The following is a 27971-nucleotide window of genomic DNA, read 5'->3' as shown; positions in this document are numbered from 1 at the left end:
TAACCTACACTTATGAATAGTATGTGTAGCTTGAAATAGTCAAAATAGAAATAATTCACAAAGGGATAGCATTGCACTCAATGACAATTAACACTCTCACCGCCATACTTATTTAAGGTTTTTCTAGCGCAGCAAGCCCTGTGGGCGGCACGCCTACCATGCGATTTCTTCCACCTATCGCCACGTCCGATTTTAAATAACTTGTGTAGCATGCCATGTGGGCTATCGGCGGGATACGTCGTTGACTTTATCAGCAGGCCGTGGGGTCCGCTGTGATCCCACAAATTCATATTATTTTATAGAGCTTGGCTTGCTAGATAAATATTCAAAGATGACTTCATTGATTAGTTCAGTTAAAACGCTACCCGTGAAAAAAAAATTGATGAAAATTGGACTATATTTAAAGTAATATAAGGATAAAAATTGAATGAGTAAAACTAGTATTAGAAAAATATTATTTATTATTTATTAATCCAAAGCAGTCAAAATCACAGTTATAAAAATCAAAATACGTAATAAAAAAACTAAGGATTAATTTGGATGTGGATTTCTGCGTAACATTGTCCACAAACACTAGGTTTAGTTGGGCATTCCAGGCACACTGTATTTACCTTTTTTGTTTGATCTCTGGCTTCTTTAGCTGATAGTCCAGCATCTCTGTTTTTTTTATAACAATGGATGCATCGTCGCCGAATAAGTCTTCCTCTATGATCAGTAAGTGTTGATTTACTGAATTTATGTTGTATTTGCCGCCTTGGCAAACTACCCACTGAGTTCGAACTGGAAGTGATTCCCAACATCTGCAAGCAGAGATTCTCTCTGAAATCCGTTATGGTGTACTTCTTGCTACTAAGCTGCTTATGAGTTTTGTAAATTATAAAAGCGTTTGTGACAGCAGTCGAAAATAACAGTTCTATGGCTAGCTTCTGGAACCAACGGATACTTCTTCTGGCAGGCTTGGCATAGCTTGCCATTTGATCTGATAAATCTATGGAGCATTTGTGTTTGTTATAATCAGCAATCAGGGTAGGTTTCATAACTTTCTTGTTACGGTTCCTTTTGCTCGTAACAGTAACAAAACCAACAGAGTGTTTTGTCGACAAAGCTAAAACATCACGCTTGTCCTTCCATTTGAGTATAAGAATACCGTCATTGTTTTCTAAAGCGATCATTTCACCTTTGTTCAATTTTTCTTGAACAACTTTTTTCGGCAATCCTTTCCTGTTTCTGCGTAATGTACCAATCAGATGCGTATCGTTTTGCAATAATTGTTGCGCTAAGTCGACGCTGGTATAATAATTATCCGTCACCACACTCCTGCCTACCCCTAGGTAAGGTTGACATAGTTTCATTACTAAATTCGTAGGTGTATTGGTTTGCCCGCTTGAGTTTTTACCTTCGTAAACGATAAGGTCGTACGTATAACCGTCATCATCACAGACTTTAAAAAGTTTGATCCCATACTTGTGTCTTTTGCCAGGAATGTACTGCATAAATTTTATACGCCCTCTGAAAGCTACCATGGTCTCGTCCACAGTGATATATTCTCCAGGTGTTTTGGCATTTCGAAATGTGGCTGTGAGTAACTGCACCAAACGTCTTATCTTTATAAGACGGTCTGTATTTGATGCATGGAAAAAACTGTCTTCAAAATGCCAACATCTCAATAACAGCTCGAATCGGTTTCTACTCATAGCTTGGCGAGCTATTTCGTTTTTATACAGTTTTTTATTGCTCCAGTAGTCGCTAATTTTAGGTAATTTATTGAGTCCCATAAAAATCAGCAGGCCCAAGAATTTTAAAATTTCTTCTTCAGTACAGTCTGTCCATTTGGCAAGTCTCATGTTGCGTGTGACAACTTTAAGTATTTTTACCTTATTAGCATAACAATTGGTCATTTGCACCATAAGATCCATAATATCTTGGTTTAAAAATAATCGAAAAATATCAAGTTCCCTGTTACAATTGTTAGAAATATTAATACCTGGTTGTATATCCAATGGAAACCTCTTTTGTCGCGATCCGTTAGGTTGATGCCAGTCAGGTCGCGGTGGCTCCGGGGGCACTGGTGTGCTTTCGTGCAGAAGTGAAACATCGTCTTGAGATAAACACGAGTCGCTGCTAGTCGAATTAGATCCATCCCATAATGGCGGCGGTTGATAGTCCGAATCAGAGTCACTAAAATCCGACATTGCAAAAATGCGCGCCAAAAGTCTTTCTCCGCAGGCTAGGTGGGCGGCGCGCGGTCAACTGACCTAATTACACGGGTGGCGTGCCTTATAACTTTTTGACAAGTTATGACAAGTAAATATAACAGCAAATTTGGCGCGCTAATTTTGGTATGCCGGCCGCCCACGTGGCTTGCCAGTTAAAATTTAAAAAACAATATTGGCTCGTTACACTCAAATTTACGTGGGCGGCCAGCAGTCCACGTGGCGGTGAGAGTGTTAATAATAATAAAGGCGACAATAGGATCGCGGTGCCATCTTTAAATCTTTTATTAACAACGACTGTCATTGCGTGATGTATTCGAAATGCTGCAATCTCATTGGCCCAAAAGCCTTTGCTCCCTGCGGAGAAGGGAGGCGCTTTTATATTAATTTAGGGCCACTTTGCACAGATTACCCTTCGTATATCTGACTCTGGGGTTGCCTTTGTGACGACTAGTCATTTTTTAATCGCAGCTCATTATTTCTTTTTGTAAATAGGAGAACGTTTTTAAAATTTTAATTGATAAAACTTATCAACAATGGTGTTTTCTAAATGTGAGTTCAGAAACCCCTGTGAGCGATGATATGATCATTACTGGATTAGGTAGGTGCATTTAAATAAATTCTATGTAGGTAGGTACTCGTAGGTAGAGGTCAATTCCAAAATGCACTATGGTTTTTTTTTTACCTTTTAACATTTCTGTTGATTGCCGTCTATGTCAAAAACGGATTACATATAAAAGATATATAAAATCAAGGAACTGTATTCAGTTGCTTGATTTATATATTATTAAAATATAATTGTATTCATTTATGTACTTACTTATTTTGTTTTCGCAATTTAAATTTTTTTTTTTGAATTTTTTGGGTAGGCTTATTGACTTAAAATATTATTAACATGTAATAAAAAGAAGTTTTAAATATTATTCATTTTATTATTATAAACAATAACTTTGACTTTGACTTTGTATTTTGGACAAGACCTCTGCAACTATTTAACAATTATAACTATTTTCACCTATTTTTTTTAACGCGCTTCTTGCCGTCCTGAATACTAGTACAACCAACTCAACAACCCTAAATCAGTAAAGTCACGATCGGCACTTACAAGGAACATATAAAAGATAATGTACAATCATTCGGTATATTTATTATAATACAATAACATATGTAATATTCTACAGACATATTAAATTCAAAATCTCATTCCAATCTTAACAGAAACATCAATGTGAAAATACGATAGATATACCTACGTTTACAAAGTAAAATATGTGCAATAAAGTATTAAGTAAGAATGAAATAAGTAATCATATCAATTTTATACTTTGCGCATTACGTACATTTAAGCGCTGAACGGTGGATATATTTTATATCACTTCTTTAGGGTAAAAATATTTAATTGAGATTTGGTGTACTATTTATTATTAAAATTCTACGGATATTTTTGTAACAAACGAGTAACGAATGGTTGATACCTGAGACTTCGCGATGGTTGACCAAATAAATACGGTAACCGTATAAAATGCGAATCGATGCTGACAAATGTAATTTAATCGATTTATAAGTTGTTTTGTTTATTTGTCTATAGGATAGCCCGTGGCTGTAATCCTCTAAGATAGTAGTGGGCTAACCTGTAATGGGTACGGCCGTTATATTAAACCCATACCCCTCGGTCTTCAAACGACATCGTACTGGAACGCTAAATCGCTTGGCGGCTTTATCGATAGGGTGGTAACTAGCCACAGCCGTAGCCTTCTACCAGAAGAGACCAGAAAAAAATGTAAATTATAAATTCTCAAATTTCCCCGCCGGGGATGCAACCCGGGACTATCCTCTAGCAACACAACACTTACCACTGCTGCAGGGAGGACGTCAAATTTTAGAATTCGCGAGACATAATATCTCTTACGGTTATTATATTTGGCCTCATTCTCCCCTACTTAAGGAACAGTTAAGAGACAAAACTTTGGACCCAACATAAATCTGTCTTCTTTTAACATTTATCAATGGCTGAGCAAAGTCTAAGTACCCTATATATAGTCTCTTAGAGCTACACTGTGGGCGCAGACAAGTGTAGGGTTTAGTGCGCGTTGATATCGGTCACGTTTATTTAGGCGTTCTATTGTGATTCATATTATCCAGTACGCCTAGCCTGCGTACGCAACGTACCACGGGATAATTATCTCTACCCGTTACTAGACTTAATCCTAGCGCGGTGCTGATTTTAGCTCTACAGGAAAGCGTCCATTTTCGTTTTTTAACTTCAACTCACGCTTGCTTCATTACAATCAAAATCCTGATAAGTAGACATCGGATAATGCAAAAGCATAAAATGCTTAGTTTACAGCGTTATTGCATGTTTTAGTATTTTTTTTTACTACAGCTTATTTCAGTACTTTCTTAGTTAAATTTTAAAAGCGTGTTGTATTATGCGGGAACGTCACAAGTTTACTTTAGAAAATCTAGAAAATTATTGATTTTATAATGTCACAAAAATTAAAACTGATTAATAAAGTACATAAATATATAAATATTACCAATATAAATAATTAGATATCATATTAATACAATATTTTAATAATTTGATAATGTATAAATAGATACATAAACATTGTGATAATAAGTGTGAATTAGAATAATAGTATTTGGTGCAATATTAAATTATGCATATTTGGTGCACATTTCGTACTTTTTAGCGCATATTCCATTATTAATCCCATATTAAATCTGATGTTTAATTAAAAGCATCAAACTCCAGGTAGGTACATTCTTCCTATACAAAGAACGTTCCTAATACCCAATTTTACTGCTATTTTAAATTATTTGAAGCTTTTTGATGCAATTTTTATTGAAATAGCCTGCATATTAACGATATTATATGCGTAATTAATAAAATAAGAAAGTGAGTTGGAAATATTTTGAATTTTTGGAATGTCGTTGGTACATTTCGCAGAAATAAAATTACATTTTATCACATGGATATGATCGACTCGATTATGAATATCAAAGTCATTTGTTAATATCGGCTGCAAAAACAATGACTAAAGAAGTGTAATTTTTTGAAAATACCAATCTGTATTGCATTTAAATTACTTCAAACATAGAAACAAGAAGTTTACCTAAACAATAAAAAAATATCTATATTTTATTTTCACACGTATCTTTAGCGCATATAGGTACAAATAACATAGGTAGATTACATTTCAATTATTCTGAATAAATAAGTAGGTATACTTAATAAGGTAAATAATTAATCTTAAATTAAAATAGCAGTAACTGCAAATACCTACTTCAAAAGGATTTGCGATAAACATATTTGAATAACTAACACCATCTAGATTATTTTAATTAAGAGTTATGTAACATTAAATTACTAGTGTGTCTTTAAATTGTTACTTAGTTATAAAAATAATGATTAATGATAAGAATTTAAGGACAATTCTTTAAATATTTTGTATTGCCAGTGGCTTTACTATCAACATTATAAAAGTCCTACCTAAAATTGTAATATTGCCCTGTGAGAGGACTCTTAACTCTTTGGTGTCTGGTTACAATATTTATTTGATTTAAAACTAGCTCTCCCTCGCGACTATGTTTACGTACTATTTATTTCTGATAAATAAAATCTTCCAATACAAACTTATATTGGCTATTCTACACAATATACTCAGACCGAACGCGTCCACACGCCCGACCGCGTTATAACTGCGTTTGCTCCGCTACAAAAGGTTATAGCAATAGTTTACAAAGCTATTACCTCATTTTATAAAACTTATACATATTGATAGGGCTATCAAATACAAAAAAATATTTTGCTTGCTTACAGACGTGTTTGGATTCGAACTCGGCCCCCCGAAAGAGAAGTCAAGCTCCTACCCACTGGGCTATCACCGCTTCAATACTTACAATATATGCTTGTCTATACAACGATTTTCATATTTTGCCTGGCTTTGTGTTACTACATTTAAATACATATGTATGAATTTCAAGCTATATAGTTTCTTATTTCATAGTTCTCTGTTTATCTGATTAATTGACAGGCTGACGATACAATGTCATCCAAGTATAAGAGACCATACTCAACTTGGTTCATTTATAATTTATTGAAGAGCACTTACAATATAACTGTCGAACTTGAATCTCAACGAAAATTCTCTTGTGAGAAGAAATACAACTAAATGCATAAACTTAATTATATTTAGTCTTTGGGTAGAGCGCTGTCACTTTTCCCACGGGAATATACCCGATAGGCCGTCTTGGATCCCAGCATTCTATCTAAAAGGCTATGCTTCGCGCGTCTTCGGTGAGTGAGAACTTCGCGGCAAAGTTCGTGGAATACTTCTCCGACTTGGTTGACCTGTTCAGCGGCAGCCAACTCAGCGAAGTTGCAATCGAAATCCTTTGCCAGTATTACCCCTTCCTCATGGCTAACCTATAAATGAATAATAAAACAACAATGATTGCCACTGTGTTGCAAATTATTCTTATATAATGAGGTTCGGCTCTGGATGCACGATAGGAATGGCCGTAGCCTAATTTTACACATAATTAAACTGAAACCCGTTGATTTCTGTACATTAATATATTATTATATTTTTAAAAACGAAGTATTAGGATGTTATAATATCGATTTACTTAGACACCGAAACAGTATTTTTTCATTCTTGTCTGTGTGCCTGCCATCGCATATCACACAAACATAACTACTGTATTGAATGATAAAAAACAGACTCACTTTCGCATATATTCAAAGGATATAATTTAAGGCGCGATCAGCGAGGCGATAATGTAAACTTAGGGTTCTAAATTATTGCTGTAGTCACGATTGCGCTACATAGATTTTATGGGACAGTTCAACCGACTTCAATACGTGACGTCAATATTGACACATGTCACAAAATTCTATTCAAGCTATAGTAGGATTTTAATATCATACATAATCAGGGTATTATTACTTTAAAGTTGGAATTTTATCAAGTCGCAACATAATGTGGTTGTCTAAGGCTTGAAATCTTAAAGCAGGCAAGAAACAGTTTGCAGCAAGAAACAAGAAAACGAAAATGTTATGTCAAACAATAATCTATCTTGTTTTGACTGAGCAAAGATAATGTAAGTACTCTAAGATCTTTTAGTAGGAAGATAAGCCCCTGATTTATAAACCGACATCGTACTGGTTATCTCTGTTAACCGATTCAGATTGAACTAAAGAATATCACTTAACACAGATACTCTTCTGTGAATTCAATACGTATTGTTACGATACGTTGATTAGTTTCCGATATTGCTTAATGTCTAACGAAGTGAGGCACATTTTTTAACTTGGAAAAGACTCGTTACCTGTCTTAAATGCACCATGTCGGCCTTGTTGCCTACGAGGGTCAAAGGTACTTCCGGTTGCAGACTCTGCTTTGCTCGCCGCACATAGTTGAATGATTCCCTGTCCGTTATAGAGTATACAAGGAACAAGCCGTCAGCCCACTGTGCGATTTCATTGCCAGGCAGCTCGTTCAAGCCCTGCAATATATCACCATGATCGTCATCCCAAATTCAAACGGTATTTTACAAAAAACGTTTTGGAGAATTGTCTCATGAAATATTCAATGGAATCCCTGTACCTTTGAATATATACCACCATAGACAACGTCCATGCACCACATAAAAAACGGACCAACTTTCGTATAACTGTATGCGCGCGCGGCAGCTGTCTTACTCTCGCGCTACGTCATTTTATTTGTCTTGCCTCAGTGTTCGTGAATAGGGATGCCAGTTAAAGATATAATTCCCAATAAAAAGGGTAAACTGAATGACTGGCTGACTTGGAACAAGTTAGGAGTATAAATTCAAAGATTTCTACTATTGAACCGCGAGGCATACGAACGACTTGAACCGCTACGTAGAAGTAACACCATGCACCGCAAAGATCTGCAATGCTGTGCCGGCTTCCATCTAATGCACTCGTTGGGCTTTAAATCCAATCGTTGCATTAAATCATCAAAATAGCATATAACAGTCAGGAAAGGCCCATATCTGTGCAGGTGGATTTGGTGATCGCAGTGGATTATTTTTTTTATTTTTTTTAACACACTAGTCAACTAAAACTATACAACGTGTAACAGAATTACGAAATAATATTGAAGGATGCATTAGTATATTTCATAAGGAATCACCCTGTATATACATTAAATCAAAAGAAGCATATTTATTTTTTCCTACAAAAAATCAAAACATTCTAAGTGTTTACTTATGATTGAAGATCGACCCGCGCATAGTACCTACCTACGCTACGCGACACTAAATGGACTGGAGTCACATGTTTTTAATTTTGCATGTATTTGACTTCTTTCAGTATAACCTATGGCAGTGGTTTACTTAAAAACTATAAGGTTTTCGGTTTCAGAGATAAGTCTCAGAGACAGTAAGAAATGTACCTCTCTAAAGCCTGTAAAGTATTATTTTGGTTGTCTTTTACACGTTGTATTATACAAAAAAAAAAACAAATCGGTATCGGTAATCGGCTTGAGGCCATCTCAATCGGCCATAAACTCTCTGCAAAACGGTAGAAGTTTAAATAAAATAGAACATAAGTACCTTTGGGCATGTGTCCAGTATTTCAAAGAGTATCGGTTCCCCATCTAAAAGTGTTTCATGCTTGTATTTACTCTCTGAAAAACAAAAATAGTAGTTATGTATTTATGATACAAGGGTGCAAAGTTAAGTACTTCTTAAAATAAAGGAGTACATGAATCCGGAAATGCATGAATAAAAGGTAAAAATACGAGGGCGGTACCCACTGACATAATGCGCTACCATTATTTCAATGCATAGCCATAAATCAAAACTGCGAGTGTTTTCTTATTCCAATCGAAGTTGGGAGAAGCAATCCCAACTGGTGATAAGTGATGATGCAGTCTAAGATGGTGACGGGCTAACCTTTTATACTACCCTGGCAGTTATATCAAGCCCATAACACTAATCGGTTTCGACATCGTAAAAAAACGCTTAATCATTTCTTCGGTAGGGGTTGTAACCAGCCACGGCCGAAACCTCCTACATACCAGACCAGTGAAACTTCAGAAATTATAAAAGTTCCCTGCCGGGAAATGAACCCCAGATCTCCCAGTTAAAACTACAACGGACACTGCTTCGCCATGGTAATAGTGTGGCACTTAGGTCGTCAAGACGAGTTGAGGTTATCAAGAGGCGAATAAACAAGCTGCAGATTTGGATGTCCTGCATTCACTTAATATCAGGTGAACCACTTACTGGTTTGCCCGCTATTTATATATGTAACAAAACTCTTCCTAATTAAAGTCTTCGCAATTGCCAAAGGAAAAAGAGGAAAAATTCAAGCCTATATTGACCACCTGTAATTCTAGCAGTCGATTATGACAGAGACGTTTAAATTTAATCGTATACTCGATTTCAAACTCTTTGCCAATAAATTTATATTATTTAGATTGCACTGTACTCTGTATCTACTAAAAATAATAATCACTTTATGAGCGAATGTGTTGATTACATATAATGTCACACCATAAGCAAAAATTATAAAAATAATATACCCTGTTGATGATCATATTCGCCAATGTATCGTTTGGTGAGAAACCGGACCGTCAGTGCTGGAAATGAAAAAAAAAGTAATGAACATCATGAACATCTTACATAGCATTCGGGTTTTTTTTATTCCACTACAACTTAGGCCTTGACTGCTACCTGGCATAGACAGGAGACAATTATCACTCCGGGGAAAGGATAAAAATGTATCTTCTCCCACAGCTTGATCCACTCTCAGAAAAAATGCACACAAGTGGAACTAATATCCAAATAATATATGTGTAATAATAAACGGGGGTCAACTTCTCCAATTGTATGTTCACGCAGGTTAATATATATAGTATAGGTTAGGATATAGTTTTTGGTCTTCTGCCTGTGCTAGCCCTGTTGGTGGTAAATTATGATATCGTCTAAATTATGATATCGGCTGGCAGTTAATTGAACCCATACGTAATCATCTTTGAAATGAGAAGAAACCAGGAGGAGAAGGCCAATGTTGGACTTACAAAGCTGCTTTAAGTAAAAACCTTCAGGGAGTAATAGCGGTAAATATGAGGATTCCTCCAAGGAGGAACACAGAATTTTGAGTGGGGGCAATTACCATATAACTACTCCGTTTCGACCAGCGTGGCGGACTGGTATGCGTCAAGCATTATCTCTTAGTATAAAAAGAAAAAAAACTCAAGGCCCCATGTTTCCAAATGTTTTATGTAATACATTTGCCAATATGCATATTTACTCGTGTGACTAACAACGCAACGCGACATGACGTCAAAATATTTAATGTGTATTCGGATTAATCAGGAACCCACTTGTCTGTTAAACTAACATGTGGGTGTAGAGATTTTCTTATTATAAATAGAAAAACATTCGCTTTAAAATCTTTTATGTTTATATGAGGATTTACAAAATGCATTGTGGTTATCACCTGCTGTTAATCGTAGTTCTTCAAAATAGGTTTTCAGGACATGGGATCCTACCTGTGCAACCTATAGTCTATACCAATAAGGATACAAAAACTACTTACTCTCTTTACAGCTTAGTGTATTATGTCACTACCTTTAATCATATACTTACATCAGAAAACCAACATATTGCCTATGGTCTACATGGAGACGAAATAGACAAAAATTACTGTGACTCTAAATCCTTTACATCCAGAATAAAAACGGAGTCGTCTAGAATACTTCTCGTGTCTCTACAATTTATCTATATAAATCACTTACACAGTTAAAATGGTAGTGCCCTTTTTTTACATATGTAGTATGTAGAGCGAAATTGTGAAACTCGAATCTCAGGAAGTCCATCGATTCTCCCTAGACCAACAAGGCAGTCATGTTTGTTAACTTGAATATATAGGTTGAACGAAATTAATAATCAAAGTATTGTTAGATGACAGATGGAGTTCAGTTATAACTATCCTTTTTCAAAAGTGACGATAGCCTAATGGTTAGAACTTCAGCCTCATTTCCCAGGGCGATCGCGATTCGCAGCATTTCTAAATTTTCGAAATGTCTTTTTTTAATTTAAGCAATTAAAATATCACATGAAGGAAAACATCGTGAAGAAACCTTCATGCCTGAGAGTTCTTCATAATATTCTCAAGGATACCTATGAAGTCTCCGGACTTTGTTAGTTGTGGGGCTGGTAAGTGGTAATAGATGATATTTATCATTATTCTTGTCCTATTCTCCCTTTAGATAAGGAGTGTAGTACTAAATTCAATCTGACATACGAACGTTTTTGGATTAGATTGATTATTTATTAATATCGGGTGTTAGAATATAATGCAGTAGGTCAATACCAGCTTTAAGAACCACAAGGCCTAAAATTTTCACATGTGTTTCCATTAGCAGTTCGGCCGTAAATATCTACATTTACATATGCAATGTGTAATCGTAGAATTGGTGAATGTAAATAAATAAATTTCAATTGCAAAGTATAACCGATGATAAATGTAACTTCCAGCCCGCATAAATAACTTTTATTTACGATTCAACTATCACGGTAACCCACACTTGTAATGGTACGTACTATACTGACCATGCTGACTGACGTGATCGCGGATGTGTATTTAAAGGGGGCGCATTATCCTAGAACGCATCTTGCAGCAGGTAAATTCCATGCAATAACACATTCTTGTTTAGAAACAAAACACACTAATTAATAACTAGATAGGTATTTTTTTAACAAAAGAAAACTGACTAATGAAATAAATAATATACATTAGATATATCTGTGGTTTCTAAAGAAAATATTTTTTTATATAAATCAAGCTTGATTACAAAATGCTTCAACTAGCTACAAATTTATAAATCGCTTATAAAAACGTTCTGAACCGGCATAATTTGAACGAATTCTCAATTAAATGAACGGATTTAAATGATATTTGCTTTACTTATAAGTAGTTGATACTGCGGGTTTAATAACTTTGAGATAGACAGCAGCAACTCACTTTCAAAATACTTTAAGTTACTCAATAAGTACATTTATGATAGAGAATGAATAGTATCGTAGTCAAAGTGAAACCGTAGTACTCGTAAGTCCCCGGAACGGTCAGTTGCGATTGAAAATGTTGATTGCGTAAGTCTGACTGTCCGTTTTTCCGCTTGGCTCAAAATTCAACGATGTTAATGAAATGGGGACACAGAAAGCTTACACATTCTGGAGAAAACATAAAATTTATAAAATACTTTGTATCCAGGACCATTATAGCATAGTCAAAAAATCTAACCTTTAGGTATATCTACTCTTTTCACCTAACAGCATTATTTTATTATTGCATAGACATAGCTTGCATCCTGGAAATAGACATTTCATAATTGTAAATCAACCCGGGCAAATAAGCAGTTTCTATAAAACTTAAACAAGCGCGGGTGAATCGAGCAGTAGCTAGTGTCACAATAAAACTACCTTATACAATCTTTATTTGTTGTTTTAACAAGGATTTTCAAAGAATATTTTTTTAGTACATAAGTTTAGTACCACACTTAAAAACCGCACAAAAATGATAAAACCTTAACCGCAAACATAATCAAAGGCAGTAGGTATTTAATAAATAAGTGAGCTTAAAAGTACCTACATTAAATCAATGCATGATTGATTTAACATACTACTATAGTCGTAAAAATGTAATAGGCCCGTTTTGACATTTGTGCAAGACCATAGAATGTAACTTGGAACGAAACTGAAAGAAACAAAAAAAAAAAAATCAATTACATACAGTGTTTTAAAAAATACGTAAATTTTTTTGGGACGTTAAATAATACGAAAGAATATATCGCGAGTATTCTTTTTGCGCTTACTTCATAGTAGCATGCAATTTATAATTGTTGCGAAACGTTCCGAAAACAGTTACGTTCTCAGTCTTTTTTTTTTTATACTAGAGCTACGAGAGCTACGTTAACTATGGCTCTTCTATTTTGGACATTAATTTAAACATAGTGATTTGACTCGATTTTTGTGTTTGTTTTTATATAGTACTAACTCTGTTTCAACATGTTGAAAAGTGGACGTATAATCAACATCCAGTTACGCGTATTGGTTGTGAAGTTAAAGGAATACTTTGAACGAACGAACACTTTACAATACATAATAATATCAATCCAGTACTGATACTAACTTGAATTGATTTATCGTGAGTATCGAGTACAGAGTCTTATGGTTCCATAACTAGTTACGTCGCGATGACAAATGTCAAAACGGGCCTATTATATTTTTACGACTATAAGCACACTGGTATCATGAGTGAAAAATGACAATATTTAATACCTAATTTGTACCTAATTATAAACAGCAGCAACTTGCATGAAGATTAAGAATATAATGAATCCAAATTTTGAGTTCGATAATTAAAAATCCCCCTACGCGCGAAAGATGTGCAGGACGCACGGTCCCAATTACTGCCCTGGTTAAATCGTTCTAGCGAAAATTTAAAAAGGGACTTATTTTTTAATTAGTATCACTAGGGGCTGCGACACTAAGCTTTAATAATTAAATAACTATAGAATAAAAATATAGCATACCCCCCCCCCGACTTACAATATGTGTATTGTACATTATTCTGCGAGCCAAGCCCTTGCATTTGATACGCATATTGAGGGAGATGTGAAAAAAAAAATTGCCACTTAGTGTTGCCAGGCCGTCTTAGATTAGAATTTTGTCATATTTACATTATTGATACCGATGTTGTGGGAAAAATATGTAATCCGGCATTTTGGTGGTGGCCATCCTGGACCAATTTTCATCAAATATAATTGACCTTTTAATAAAAAATAGAAACAAAATCATGAGCGACTGTTCTGTTCGGGAAATACGATGCCATAGACAGACGCAACCACACAGACACGGCCTACTTATATAACAACATTAAAAACTCAAGAATCGGGAGATAGGTTACTCTAGATTAGAAAGATTATTGGCACTGCCGATGTAAAGGTCGCGGCATGCTAACGCGGAGTCGAAACGAATCGAAGCGTTAACTACAAAACATTTGTGGCGTCATCAGAAGCCTACAACCGTCCATTGCTGGACTAAAGGCAAATAAATAATGGAGGGCAAAAAAATAATAACCCTCCCAATGGAGGGTTTGCCCATGACCACGCTGGGCAGGCTGGTTGATTATCGTAGATGGGAGTAGTAGCTACGAGGACGCTGCTGTCCGTACTCCGTTGTATTTCCTTAGTGGCGACTAAGGAACCGTACGACACCAACCGGAAGGAGAAGGGTGGTGATAACTCAAAACTTTACTATTTCGACCTATTTCTACAAAACGAGCAATAAATTTATTGCTAATCCCGCCCCTCTTTTTTTCCATCTAGATGGTAATTACCATCTAGATGGAAAAAAAGAGGGGCGCGTCTAGCGCTGATTGTTTTTTTTTATTCACTTTTATTGTGAAGAGATTAACACATCGATGCGCTTCGACTCTGCGCAAGTAGGATCCGAACTTAAGACGATAAAACGACTGAGTATTCTTCTTTTTTATATCTCCTTTATAGTAAGGATTAAAAAATAAAATAATCAAATTCTGTGCAATAATTCACACACGGCAGAAGTTGAAGTTCTGAAAGTAGGCTACGAAAGATTGTAATGGATAAGTAGAGTAAATGTAAGGCTTACCAAGCTTAAAAAATATTTTATATTTTAGTGTATATTATATTATATGTATATTATATTACACAAGTATTATTTCACTTTCCATGGTAAAATAATATCTAATGTATTCTATCTCAGTCTCTCCCAGACGTGTATGTTTTTATTTCTTACACTGACCTCCATTATACGTACCTACTATAGTATAACAGAGGTCAGTGGTTTCTTAATAACGCGAGTTTACAATCACAATGATTCTAAAAAAGTTTGTTTTCAAAAACCGAATTGAAAATTATAATGTACAATGAGATCCGACAATAGACCGCTTAATTTCATAGCTCAGCGTAGCCAGCGCTTCGGGTCCCCACACATATCTATTGGAAGGTCAACGTGAGCTTTTGGCGTGTTTATTGTGTCCTGAACAAACAAATAGAATCTAATATTAAGACAGATGCCCATCGAGTTTATTCGTTTGTTTTTGTAAGCTCTTGCGGTTGTTTGCAATTTAAAATCGCACTGAAATCTTTCGTCGTACCCCTGACTTTCGATTTAGATTAGCACTAATTCTGTTATCGACAAGAACCATTAACGATTAACGCATTATACTGACTATACTGGACACGGATTTCCTCTCAAAATGAGAAGGGTTTAGGCCGCAGTCCAACGCGCTGGCCAAGTGCGGATTGTTTGACTTGACACGCCTTTGAGAAGATTTTGGAGAACTCTCATGCTTACAGGTTTCCCCACGTTTTCTTTCACCGTTAAAGCAAGTGGTATTCCGTTTGCCGTGGATACCCTAGGGCCATGGAGTCTAATCTGTTGTTTGGAAGTAATTTATGTGTTTTAGTTATTGTGATGTTATAAATAAAATAAATAAAAATCATTTATTTCGACCGAATATTATCGTAAATTCTTAGTAAAATATAAAGTTAAAAAAACTTATATTAGTAACCTTAGCCTAACGAAATAGTTTATATAAAACCCTACTGTATGGCACAGGTTCTGGCAATCAAACCTGCCAGCAAGAAAATAATCTTGCGACACATTACACCGCGGTTAGTTGCCTAATCTGGTGACAGAAGAGTTAGTTTAGTTATAAGTTTTATCTTAACATTATCAATAGTCATATTTAAATGCTTAAATTAATTAGAGAGATTTCATTTTACCGACAATGCAGATGGTTTCCCTGTTTCCAATACAGCGTGAAGAGACGCGAGTTTTCATTTCCGTTGTTTGAGCACTACGCAAACGCTGTCTGCGTATAGGCTTATGTTGCCGACAAGCGACAACCAAGCGACATCACTGACCTCCTTTATTATCACTGGACGGCTAGAGATTTCACGAACGGACAAAAGAACTAAATGTTTTCCACTCTCCGAACATTGGCGCACGTGTGGAAATAATATCCAAATATAAATATAATGTAAAAAAGGGGGTACACTTCTCTTATTCACTGTTGCCGCGCTTTGGCAGGTGGACACGTTAATTTTATTCCTTGTCTGGGGATATAATCGGGTGAATTTATTTGTATTTCTTGTCTTTGCTAGCCGTGTAATAAGCTCAAGTGTCTTTGTTTTTATCTCCACTTGATTGACGCCAGTTTGGTGTGCTTTAATACCAGTGTCCAAGCCACTAAAATAAGAATTAATTGACCTTAGTATTATGACATTATACTATTAGTTCCATAGACATTCGTATGTCACATGTGTGTGTGATTGGGGATAAAGCTGTCATCTGTACCTATAGGTACAGCAAGCCTAGTGTGTTAATAACAGAGTTCAGCGCAAACAACGTCGCAGGACACAGTTGACGCGAAGTCCCGTAGATGCAACCGGACTAAGTCTCTGGTTGCTTATTACTGATACAGAAAATCGTATTTCATACCAACTATCTATTTATATTTTATTTATATCTTTGACGCTGCCGGCGCTGTTCTGTGAGAGATTGTGTAACATTGGCTATGCATCATACAATTATTAATCGATCGTTATAGGAAAACTTGCATTGCGATGCGATAAATTCATTTAATAAAATGACTGGTGGCTGTAAAACCTATATTATATTTAGTTTCCAGTTACCAATATTAAATACTTTTTGATTGGCACTCGTGTCTCTGGCACGAAAAGTATCAACTCTTTGCAAGTATGTTAATACTAGGTTGATTGTATGATAATGACACATTCAACGGTAGCATGTATCCGGCAAAAGCCACTGTTCGAGTTGCAGCTTCACGTGAGAATAGAGTCGGGAAAGTTAGACCAGATAGGTCTAACTTACTTGACTATACCGATTGGTACGCTGTTTCTAATGGCTTACAAAACTTTGTCATTAAAGCTTGTTTAGCTACGATTTAAGTCCGGATTTCTATATCCCAATCGGGTCAGAAAATTTGGGTCAAAAAAGAACTTAGGAAAACGGCGATGTGTCTCTCTTGAGCCTTGAAGAGCACGTAAGCGTTCTATCCCGGTTTATCACTAGCTTGTGAGATTGATAATATTCGATAGCGGTGATAGCCCAGTGGCTTCGGCTTCACTTTTAAGGGGCCGAGTTACAATCCCAGCCCACCTCTAAGTTATGTGCGTTTTAAGTACTTAGTTAAAATATCAAAATCAATATCATATCTTCAACGGTGAAGGAAAACATCGTGAGTTTACCTGCAAGCCTGAGAGTGCACCATAATGTTCATATAGGCATGTGAAGTCCACCAATCCAGCTAGGCCAGCGTGTTGGACTATGGCCTACATCTTTTTCATTGTGTCCCGTCCCGTCACATCAACCCTTTGCCCGTAAAGGGTTGATGTGGTATTAATATTATAGCCCGCCAACCTGTATTACATCATTGTGGCGCGCTTAATCTCGCCTGCTGTGGCCTACTGTCAAACTTTTTAAAGTCTAAGGACTCCTAAGTTGTACAGAAGATGTTATTTATGTTTTGTACCTAATATACAAACTGTTATATTTCTTCTCTCTCAGAAGAAATGTCACATTTCGCTTTAAATAGTCAAGTTGCCCTGCTTTCCGAATATAAGAGATGCCAAAATAATTTTCCGTCTACCAAATTTATTTCAGACTTTAATGTCATAGTTTCGTAGGTATGATTAGAAAGGTAAGGAAGTTTTAACCTATTAAAAGTTCTAGCTTCTCGTATTGAATTCTATTTTCCGCATAATTATAGTGTTCGTTTTAAGTTACGTTCCACGATTGGCTTAAATTAGCCAGTTAATGTCAATAAACGCAGTTTAGAAAACAGCGCCCACTCCACATTGCTCCTGTGTTTACCAATTTTACTTCGACTTATGAAACCCTAATACTTTGAAAGACTACTCTAAACCGGAATGACTGTTTAGATAATAAATTCCGACTTTTCTTATATCCTGCCTTCCATAATAACAGGTGTTAGTAATAATTGACAGACTCTTTCGTCATGTTCTACTACGGATCTCAATCTCCTCGGCTGAGGACTTCTCAAGAATAGGCTTGATAACTAATTTTGAAAAACCAAATATATCTAAAAAAAAATCTAATGTTTGCAAATGTAAAAGGTTTTATTGATATAAATTACATTCAAATTGTATATATTTTTAATTTCCCCGCTGAAACGCTCGCCCTGTATAATGGCCGCACAAGTGAATACATAGGCAAATTAGTCCTTGTTTCACAGCTAAAGATTATTGATGTGGTATTGATAACCACGAAAACGTAGCAACTGAAAGTTTGTAATCACAAAATACTTTATATACCTAAGAAGAGATTATCGAAGTTCAAGCGGTATAAAAAAATGTTAATATATACATAATGTCCTAATTTTTAATTCGGTGTTTCATGGATATTGCGAATCGCTAATTTTTGCAGTTTTATTTGTTGAAGATAAATACGAATCTCATTTCGCAAAAAAAATAATTCTTCTTTACTATCATCCTACCTCCCGTACGTCGGAGAGTATGATAAGTCGTCAGCAATATGTGATCATACTCTGTAAGACCTAATAAGCCGCATTGGGCAGCTGTGAGTTTATATTCGAATGTAAAGTTGTGCAAGTAGTTGCACTTTATTTTATAGTAATAACATTTGACGGACCTATGATATAAATAAAACTTCAAAACTTCCTTTATATCGGGTCACTAAGCATAACTTATCAAATAAACAAGTACCTATCATTAAACCATGATATTGGTCAACCCAATATAAAGTTATGACACCAATAAAACACGTGGACCTATTGTCTGCGTACACGAAAGTTTTATGAAAGACGTTTAAAAGAAAACTTTATTGAATTCCGTTCCGAATACGAACTTGTCAGAAGATTTGGCGCCAGCAGATGACACTGACAGTTGCTTATTTATAAAATGAGTGTAAGCAAACACATGGCTGATGTTATGTTTGTCATTAATAAGCTGGCCATATTCCAAGCTTAGAATATGATCTAAAATGCCAAATGGTAGGCTATTGGCATGCCCTCTACAATTGTTACTTTAGTGATCAGTGAATACAAATATGATTTATTTAAAGGTCTACTCTAAGGCTTTTATTGTCAAGTTCCTCAGAATTTTAAATTAAGGAGTATAACTTCTAACGCGTGTACACACACGTTCTTGTTTTTTTTTGTTTAGAAATCACCGAAATCTAATTAAATTTAATGCTATTCCTAGGTTTAGCGAAAACGTGCATTAGTGGTCCGAAAATGATTGACTGATGCGAAATGGTACAAAAATGCTGATCTAAGTAGTACCTAGATCAAAATATACCAAAAACCAAGAACCACAACCAGCGACACCCCACACCATAAGAAAACTGAAATCTATCCCCACTTTACGTGTAAGGAAGGTAGGTACCTTAAACTTTTTAATCACATTTAAGCTTTTTTCCACATTTTCGCCATGATAAATATGAATACTGAACAATAGCTTTCTAGCAGTAATAGTTTGAGAGCTAAGCCGCGGACAGACGGACAGATGGTCTCCGTGGTTGACTACGGAGCCTTTAAAATTGTTCGTGCCATTCTAAAGTGATAATCTTTGGCATCCAGAATATTTGTGCCATTGGCGTGTGGCTAATACTAAAAGCCAAAGCCAAAGCAAATAAAGGTCATCATCATCATCATTGTCAACCCATTACCAGAGCGCGCGTCAGCAATCTCAGAATGAAAACGTAGCCCACCACGCTCGCAAAGTGCGCATTGGTAGACATCATTATCATCATATTCATTATCATAAATCGTAGAATTTGATTTCGTGTAAACTAAATGCAACAAAAAAGCAAACAAACACTGACGCTTTGTTTAATTTACTAGTAGGTAAAGGTTTTTTTCGGTTATAAAATATTTGTATTTTATAGTTGACCGCTAAGTAGGTATAAAGTATACCGTTTCTTAAACGCTGATAGGCCGAATTACATATTAGAATTTGAGACTTCACACTTGGTAGATAAACACATTTTTGGCCCAACATCAAAGTTCAGAAAACAGACTATCAATCAACATTTGTAAAACTGAAAGCGAAACATTATACCCACTTATTTACTTTACACTAATTCAATTTCAGTGTGTCATTCGTCTTGCTCCATGCATACCTAGAGATCTCCAATCCGATTTACTTGGGTGAATATGGGCTCAATCTAACAGACCGTCTGTCAGTGAGCAGCCTAAATCCTTTATGCATCTATATCTATGCTAACGGTTCACCGCTTATTCTAATTAAATTAATATTTACATTACACTTCGCTTCGCTACTTCTACGCGTCCCATCGCCCACCTTTTGCGACGCGACTCTTTGTTTTCGTAGCGTAATGTTAAATAGCCTAATAACCTATAGGTATCTTAAGAATTGAGCAAAAATATAGGTATTTCGATTCGATTCGAGGCACTATTAGCATACTAACAAATAAACTTTCATGCCATATCTAACCTTTCGAGGTAGGGAGGTAGAGTTTTTAAGAATCCTGAAACAGTTATTTTACCATTTTAATTGTAACTTAAAGGCAAATTTTCTCTTCTCGACGGAATTTCATATAAAGTTACATTTCCTATTTTATTTTTATTATTAGTTTTTATACCCTATTTCTATTTATTATTACTTTTTAATTATTTAAGAGGGTTCCCTAAGAGAGGAAAAAGGATGTCATGAAAAAACGGTAAAAATATTTCTAAATAGCATTTCAGTTTTGAAAGGAAGAAAGAAAGAAGTTTTTTTTTTATCTTGTATATGTTAATATTAAAATGTAACGAAACCACTGAATTTTACACTATAACAAGATTCTAGGCGCAATTAACAGGAAACCTTGATTCCGCCATATTTATCTAGAGTCACATAAAAAGATCTCCGACCTGCACAGTAGATAATTTACGCGATTACATGCATTTACGCCTACGTAGTTATTTACTCACTTTGTTTCAAAATAGACTGCAAGTACATTTTGAGCACAAAATTCACGAAAGGATTTGGTACAAAACGTTGAGACTGAAGTGCTTTATTTCGAGAGAAAATACTGCGATGGACGCAATCTGGTTCAACGATGCAATACCCACTTACAAGCGTAAACGTGTAATGTTTCTCCAATAACAAGAAACTATTTTTGTGATTGTGTTTAATACATCATAGACTACTTTAAATATGGATTTTTAGGACTATACGTAGGTTTTTAAGGTTTCGTTTTGTCGCACACTGCCGCATTAGTTTAGTAATTAGCATGTTCGACTGTGTACGACGCGGTCTTGAGATGCATGATCGAAACGGGAAAGCCGTTAGGTTTTAGCTTTTCTGTCAATATATTGTCGGATATATAGATGTCCACCAACAAGTCATTTATAATAATTATAACGATATATCCGCTGCTGCATTGGAGCCCTAGCACTTCTCGCTGGAAAAGCATTGATTATTGCATTAATGTCACTTCTACTGTCAGTACTAGTGGGCCTCGAGGGCAGCGGAGGTCACAAGTCTACCACATACGAGATTATCACACCATGAAGAACACCATGAGCACGAGCATGATCATAGGTGGTGGTGGCTACAGACGAACGAATGAAACTTTTTATATACACATATTCTATATGTATATAAAAAGATAAAGAAGAATTATAAAATTTGATTATTTCAGTAAGCCGTGTGAATGAAAAAGAACGTTGATTCCAATGCATGCAACGAGTAGGGTGATTTTGTGATTTATAACAGAATTTAATATTATTTGACTAAATAAATCCGTTCGTGTTACCACATGAACATCGCTTTGTACATGTTAAATTACTTAGTGTTCGTTTTGCTAAGAGGCATAACTGTAATATATAGTAAACATGTGGCTTTTATCTCTAACTAAATGGAATATCAATACGATTCCCGTTGATACACAATATCATTATGACTTGGTTGACGTAATGATTTGAGATATTGTTCCGATCGGCTTTGTATAAGTATACAGAAATAGTTCACATATTTCTGAGGATATTTTTAGAACACTAGAGGTCGGTCTTATAAGCACGTCATTGTCTTGTCTTTGGCACTATTTACATCTTTATAGACGAGTATTTGTTCCAGTTTTATTTAAATAATCAACGTCTTCAAAATAAGTTCGGTGCTCTAATGATACTCCAATGTAATCATGACCGTTTCCCGAAGAACGCTAAAGAAAAATTTTTATTTCCAAAGTCGGTCACCAATCCAGTTGCAAACTGGGCTCAACGCAAATAATAGATTTTCCCTATAAGGCCGGAAAGCAGGCCGCAAAACCTTTTCCAATTAGCTATGCTTTATAGTTTTACGCGCGTACCTTGTACCTTTATAATAAATTTATATATAGATATATTCTACCCCACGAAGCATATGTTTGTAGCACTGAACCCGACTGCACTTCGCTTTAGCTTGGCCTGACATTGAAATTGTATAAATAGCACTCTTTAAAGAAATGCAAATTGAAGCGGCGATAGCCCAGTGGGAAGGACTTCGGCTACGCTTTCGAATCCGAATCGGGGCCGAGTTCGAATTCGACGAAGCTTCATCGGTGAAGGGAAACATCGCGAGGAAAACCTACGTGCCTGAGAGTACTCCATAATGTTCTCAAAGGTGTGTGAAGTCCACCAGCCAGCGTGGTGGACTAAGGCTTTAACCCTTCTCATTTTGGGAGGAGACCCGAGATGATGATGATGATGAAATGCAATGTGGTGTTACAAAAATATAATGCAATTTTTCGAATTCCACCCTTGATTTTTTTATTTATAACTAGCGTACCCTGCCCGCTTCGCCGGGCTAGATTTTGCTTTTTTTTATTTAACTTACATCATTCAATTTTTAATTTAAGTCTCAGAATATATTAAATCATTTATTTCTCTCCGTATTCATTATCTTCTATTCTCTTCTCGAGCGGGTGAAGATCTTTATCATTATTATTATTATTTTATCATATCAATCTTACCCAACAATAGAATATCATCATAGTAAATAAAAGCTGTATTTGACAGTTTAACAGTTCAAAAATAGGAGTGCTCCGATCGTCACCAAACTTTACAGGATTACTCGCCAGGTCAATCCGGAGATTCCCTGAAAGTTTCATTGAAATCGACCCAGCCGTTTCGGAGCCTTTACGGAACATACCCACACGCTTTCTCTTTTATATATATAGATAGATAATACACATTTTTTCTAACACGATTATTATAATACGTATAGCCGTATAGGTACAGTTCCAGAGATTTTTACCCTAAAAGCTCTGCAATTTAATTGTTGATCAAGAGAGGGAGGCATCTCTGCTTAAAGTCTAGCGAAATTGTACTTTTGCATCGGTCATATTTTACAAACGAACGGGATGAAATTTTGTAAGTAGGTGCAAGTTTAACTACTACCAAGTACTACCATCTTCAGCATGGCTAGCATGGGCAGTAGACAGTTATCACCCCGAGGAAACGATAAAAAATTATCTTCTCCCACAGCTTTATGAACTCTCAGAGCACTGGCGCACAATTGGAAATAATGTATGTTATAAAAAACGGGGATAAATTTTTCCTATTCCATGTTCCCGTATTTTAGCAGGTGGACACTTTAATAATATCCCCTGTCAAGGGACATAATGGGACAAAACATCCTGTCTGTGCTAGCCGTTCTGTCATCACCAACCCGCCTGCCCAGCTTGGTGTTTATGAGCCCTACCTCCTGCCTAGGACATTAGTCCAAAAATGAACTTTTATAGTCTGCTAATGATGTTTGTATGTCGGTTACCCGTTAGGCTCATCGGGTGCACTTTATAAAATTTGGCACTGGCAACCTTAAAAAGAATAAAGGATACTTTTTATCCCGGAAGAAATAAAGGTGCGTTAAAAATGTTACTTAACTGTTGCGTAACCAAGAGAACATTTCCAGTGCCGTTATACTTATATTATATAACCCTTATGATCAAAAACAAACACGTTTGCATTTATAATATTGTTAGGTTTCTTTGTCACAAAATGATCTTTTGTGACAAACGGTATTTAAAAATAAGAACCAAATTCATTCACCCATTCTAGCATAGTCTTTCTGAGAATGGAATTTTCTTTACCGTTAAACCAAGTGAACTGCTTAACAATTTTAACATAACTTCGAAAAGTTAAAATTGCGAAGTACTATTTTGATAAACACTACTATCGCAGCTTATTCCGTAGGAACCCGATATTTTTGGCCTATAAAGTCCACAAACTGGCTCTATGGAAAAATACATGGCAATGTGTTGCTCTATTGCTGCGTGAACAAAGCAACAAGTTACACTTTCGCATATATAATATAATAAGATGAGAAAGCATTATCTACCAGCCAACCTTCGGACGTGCGAGAAAAACGTGTGAGGGTGTAGCCAAAAAATTATTATTATTAAAATATATACTATTTAATAAATAGCCGTCTTATAATTAATATCTATACTAAGATATTACATATATTAATTTAATATAAATAATATATTAATTTAACCTACTATATATTATACGATTGCACTACTATTAAGTATATTAAACTATTGTATTATATTAATAGTATAGATATTATCAAGATGGACCGACTTCCAGGTCGGGCCAGTAGGTAATGGTTGGGTAGTAGGTTTTAGTCAAAATATTTTCAGGAGGTAAGTACCAAAATGTATAATTTGCGTTGTTCACTTGTCTCTTGGAAAACACGTTATGCAGTATGTCCCAGTTTTTAGGTATCTATAACTAAAATGGCATTATTGCGTGGTATTTCAGTAACCTAGCTCGCTGTCTTTTAAGTGAGAAGATGCCTGTTCTCAGCAATGGGACATTGGTGAGCTGAAGAAAATGGAAATGATAAAATGATGGATGTGTGGAATGTTAAAAAAAGGTAGATAAGCAAATATCAATTAACGACATGCAAAATCCACGAAAGTCTACATGGCCTTCAAATTCCGGTGACATTCGCTATTTGCGAACTCGAATTTGCCCGAAGCTTTTTTTATTTATTTTTTTCGGATTATGTGTAGCTGCTTAACCCTAATGATTTTAAGGTATCTCGGAATGGGGATCTGCCACGAATAGTTTGAACTCTAAGGGCTCGAAGAAGCAAAGGGATCGTCGGTCTGACGGTGCCTCATGTGAGGCCGAACCTCGGCTCAGGCGACGATTGGAGTGAAAGGGTTTTGGACGGTGATTAGTCCGCACCCCTCAGGCCGTGCTAAGAGCCCACCTTGGGATGACGTCAGAAGTCGGGACCTCTTCTTAGCTGGCGAAGACGCTGTGCAGAGGTTGATTGTGTGTTCTGATAGGGAGCATCGTCAGTAGTAATCTGATCGTCAGACTCGTTTATGCTTCTTCTCTTCCTGGAGCAGGAAGAGAGTCATCAGTCTTGTTTAGAGCGGCGCAAAGGTTGGGTGAGTAAAAAGAAGCCGTAACTATGAGAGGGTTTAAGAGAGTCTGGAATCTCTTATATGCGGAGGGAGGGAGAAACGCAAATGCTACTATATGATATGATGGGGTTGGCTCATCGCTATACTGTCAGCTACCGGAAATTGTCAACAATGCCCACTGAACGGGAATTGTGAATATAATAAACTTAAACAATGGAAACTCGATGGTCTAATGCTTAGAGTCAATAGTTTCTCGCGCCCTAATAGCGGAAGGATAGCATCGGTATTTTTCTATCGCATTTATTCGAACATTAGCATCACTCTTATTGCGTGACGTGACGTCTTTCTTTCTTATTTATTATAAAAAAAAGGAAGTACCTACAGTTAATATTAACTTGAGCCTATCTATCACTTGCTCTAATTTACAGCTTAACCATTCCAATAATGTTTTTTGTTCTTCAGATATACCAACACACTCTTAACAAGATTTGATCCAAACGATAAGGTAGGTAGAATAACTATAAACTGACGTATACCTAGGTACATATCCTCAAACTAAACTACATACGTAAGTATATAAGCTTATCATGTGGGTTATCGCTGAAAAGACTTTTAGAGAAACCACATCCTACATACCTATTGAGGTTTTTAGTCCTTTATTTCAACTCAAAAAAAATCTTTATATTAGTCAATAAATGCGATGATGATATATAAGTACGAAAATTTCTTAATCAATAGTTACCTATTGGCAAGTCATCAATTATCGTCATAATATTATGTATTTAATTTGCAAAATATTTCACAAAGTTACACTTTGAAAGCCGAGCTGAAAAACACGACTTTTACAATGTATCTACTACGTAGGTACCACACTTAAATTCTTTACACACATACCACTTTTGCCGACCGACGGTGCGCCTACGACGGCCACTTTCACTTCGGACAGCGAAGACTTCTTCCGTCTTATGCCTCGCGATGTCATTTTCCCGTACGCATTACTCGCCGCGCGGCGAACTTCCCGTATGCTTGGCGATCGGTGTTTGAAGCGCGGCTCGGCGCCTCACTCGGCGAATACCCCACTCCCACCTACCAGCTAAAAATATATAAAGCGACACTGCTCTGACATCGGCTCCCGTGTTAATGGGTCAAGATCTGGCCAAGATCAGTTGTGCAAATAGGCATGTTTACGTCGCGTCGGGCTTCCTGACGCTTCGCACCACGTGTCTTTGGAGACAGCGGCCCTTTACTTTTTAATAGTATCCTATCATTTGTCTCACCATTAAATAACACGTGCAAGGTGAACACCAAAAGGCCAAATATATTTATTATTTTCCGAAAATACACTACAAAGCAAACTGCGCTGATGGGACTGCACCTACCAGAGGTGTGAACTGGATTTTAAACGCGACCATCTTAAAATAAGATCACACTTCAACGACTTAATATTTAATTATGTTGGTGGCATTTTGTTCTTATTGCACCCGATCTTTCAGGGAAGATCAGACTGGGTAGGCATGCATGCATTTTAATATAGCCAAAATCGGCAAGGGTACAAATTATTTTATTAAGTTTATTACAGAGTACAAATTTAAAGACGGAGTTATGACGACCTCCTTGGCGCAGCGGTGAGAGCTGTGGTTATAAGTAGAAGGTTCCCGGCAGCGGCAGTAGCTTTGACCGTGGCTAGTTAACAACCTACCGACAAAGACGTGCTGCTATTTGATGTCGCAATTGGGGGTTAAACATAACTGCTATACCACTAACGGTTAGCCCGTTACAGTCTTGGTCTGTATTTTCCTTTACCAGGTGGCGAGATTGCAGTCAAGGGCTAATTTGTAGTGGAATAAAAAAAAAGGTTTATGCCCACTTGCTTGGAATTTGCTCCTTACTAAAAACAGGACCGTCCCAGATGATACGAGACATACCCGTGCACCAAAAATGTCGTACTTACTATGAACATAAAATAGTTTTTAATAAACTGCAAACTAACTTTGTATCTAGAGGTTTATTGCTGACTTGCGGACCCGCGCGACTTCGTCCGCCTTTGAGTCAATCGAGAAGCTAGAATAGATCTGATCAATCATCGATCTGATGATAATTATCGTGGCTACCTACGTACCTACTATTCTTTTACGTGGTATACCTACTGAGTTAGTATACATAGTAAGATGTCATTATTTTAGTTGATACATACATACATATATACATCCATCCATAAAACCATCCTCACAAACTTTCACACTTATATTATATTTTACACGCTTTAAATTAGCTTCACTTGTATGTTTGTTTGTA

The 27971-nt window shown here is 36.2% G+C and overlaps 2 protein-coding genes across 2 annotated transcripts; both read right to left on the bottom strand.

Annotated features, from left to right (window-relative positions):
* Positions 1–524: 524 nt before the first annotated feature.
* Positions 525–2192, bottom strand: LOC120636534 (piggyBac transposable element-derived protein 4-like). Its single transcript, XM_039908051.1, has one exon. The coding sequence runs from the start codon at positions 2190–2192 to the stop codon at positions 525–527; it is 1668 nt and encodes a 555-aa protein (XP_039763985.1).
* A 3447-nt stretch (positions 2193–5639) lies between these two features.
* On the bottom strand, positions 5640–26740 carry LOC120636285 (ras-related and estrogen-regulated growth inhibitor). The gene is made up of 5 exons (XM_039907700.1): positions 26571–26740; positions 9776–9832; positions 8802–8875; positions 7551–7727; positions 5640–6645 (listed from the first exon to the last, which is right to left on the bottom strand). Exons 1-5 carry the CDS (start codon positions 26656–26658, stop codon positions 6412–6414), a joined length of 630 nt encoding a protein of 209 aa, XP_039763634.1. The 5' UTR covers positions 26659–26740; the 3' UTR covers positions 5640–6411.
* Between the last annotated feature and the right edge of the window lie 1231 nt (positions 26741–27971).

Source organism: Pararge aegeria, chromosome Z (genome assembly GCF_905163445.1).
Source record: "Pararge aegeria chromosome Z, ilParAegt1.1, whole genome shotgun sequence".
Lineage (NCBI taxonomy): Eukaryota > Metazoa > Arthropoda > Insecta > Lepidoptera > Nymphalidae > Pararge > Pararge aegeria.
This window is presented reverse-complemented; position numbering and strand designations above follow the sequence as displayed.

What these genes read in the sequence shown, in the direction of transcription:
- LOC120636534 (XM_039908051.1), bottom strand. Translation starts at nt 2,192, where the DNA reads ATGTCGGATTTTAGTGACTCTGATTCGGACTATCAACCGCCGCCATTA.
- LOC120636285 (XM_039907700.1), bottom strand. Translation starts at nt 26,658, where the DNA reads ATGACATCGCGAGGCATAAGACGGAAGAAGTCTTCGCTGTCCGAAGTG. An exon ending in TACTGGACACATGCCCAAAG is followed by an intron (nt 7,728 to 8,801) that starts GTACTTATGTTC and finishes GATATATTGCAG; the next exon opens with GGCTTGAACGAGCTGCCTGG. An exon ending in ACATGGTGCATTTAAGACAG is followed by an intron (nt 6,646 to 7,550) that starts GTAACGAGTCTT and finishes ATTCATTTATAG; the next exon opens with GTTAGCCATGAGGAAGGGGT.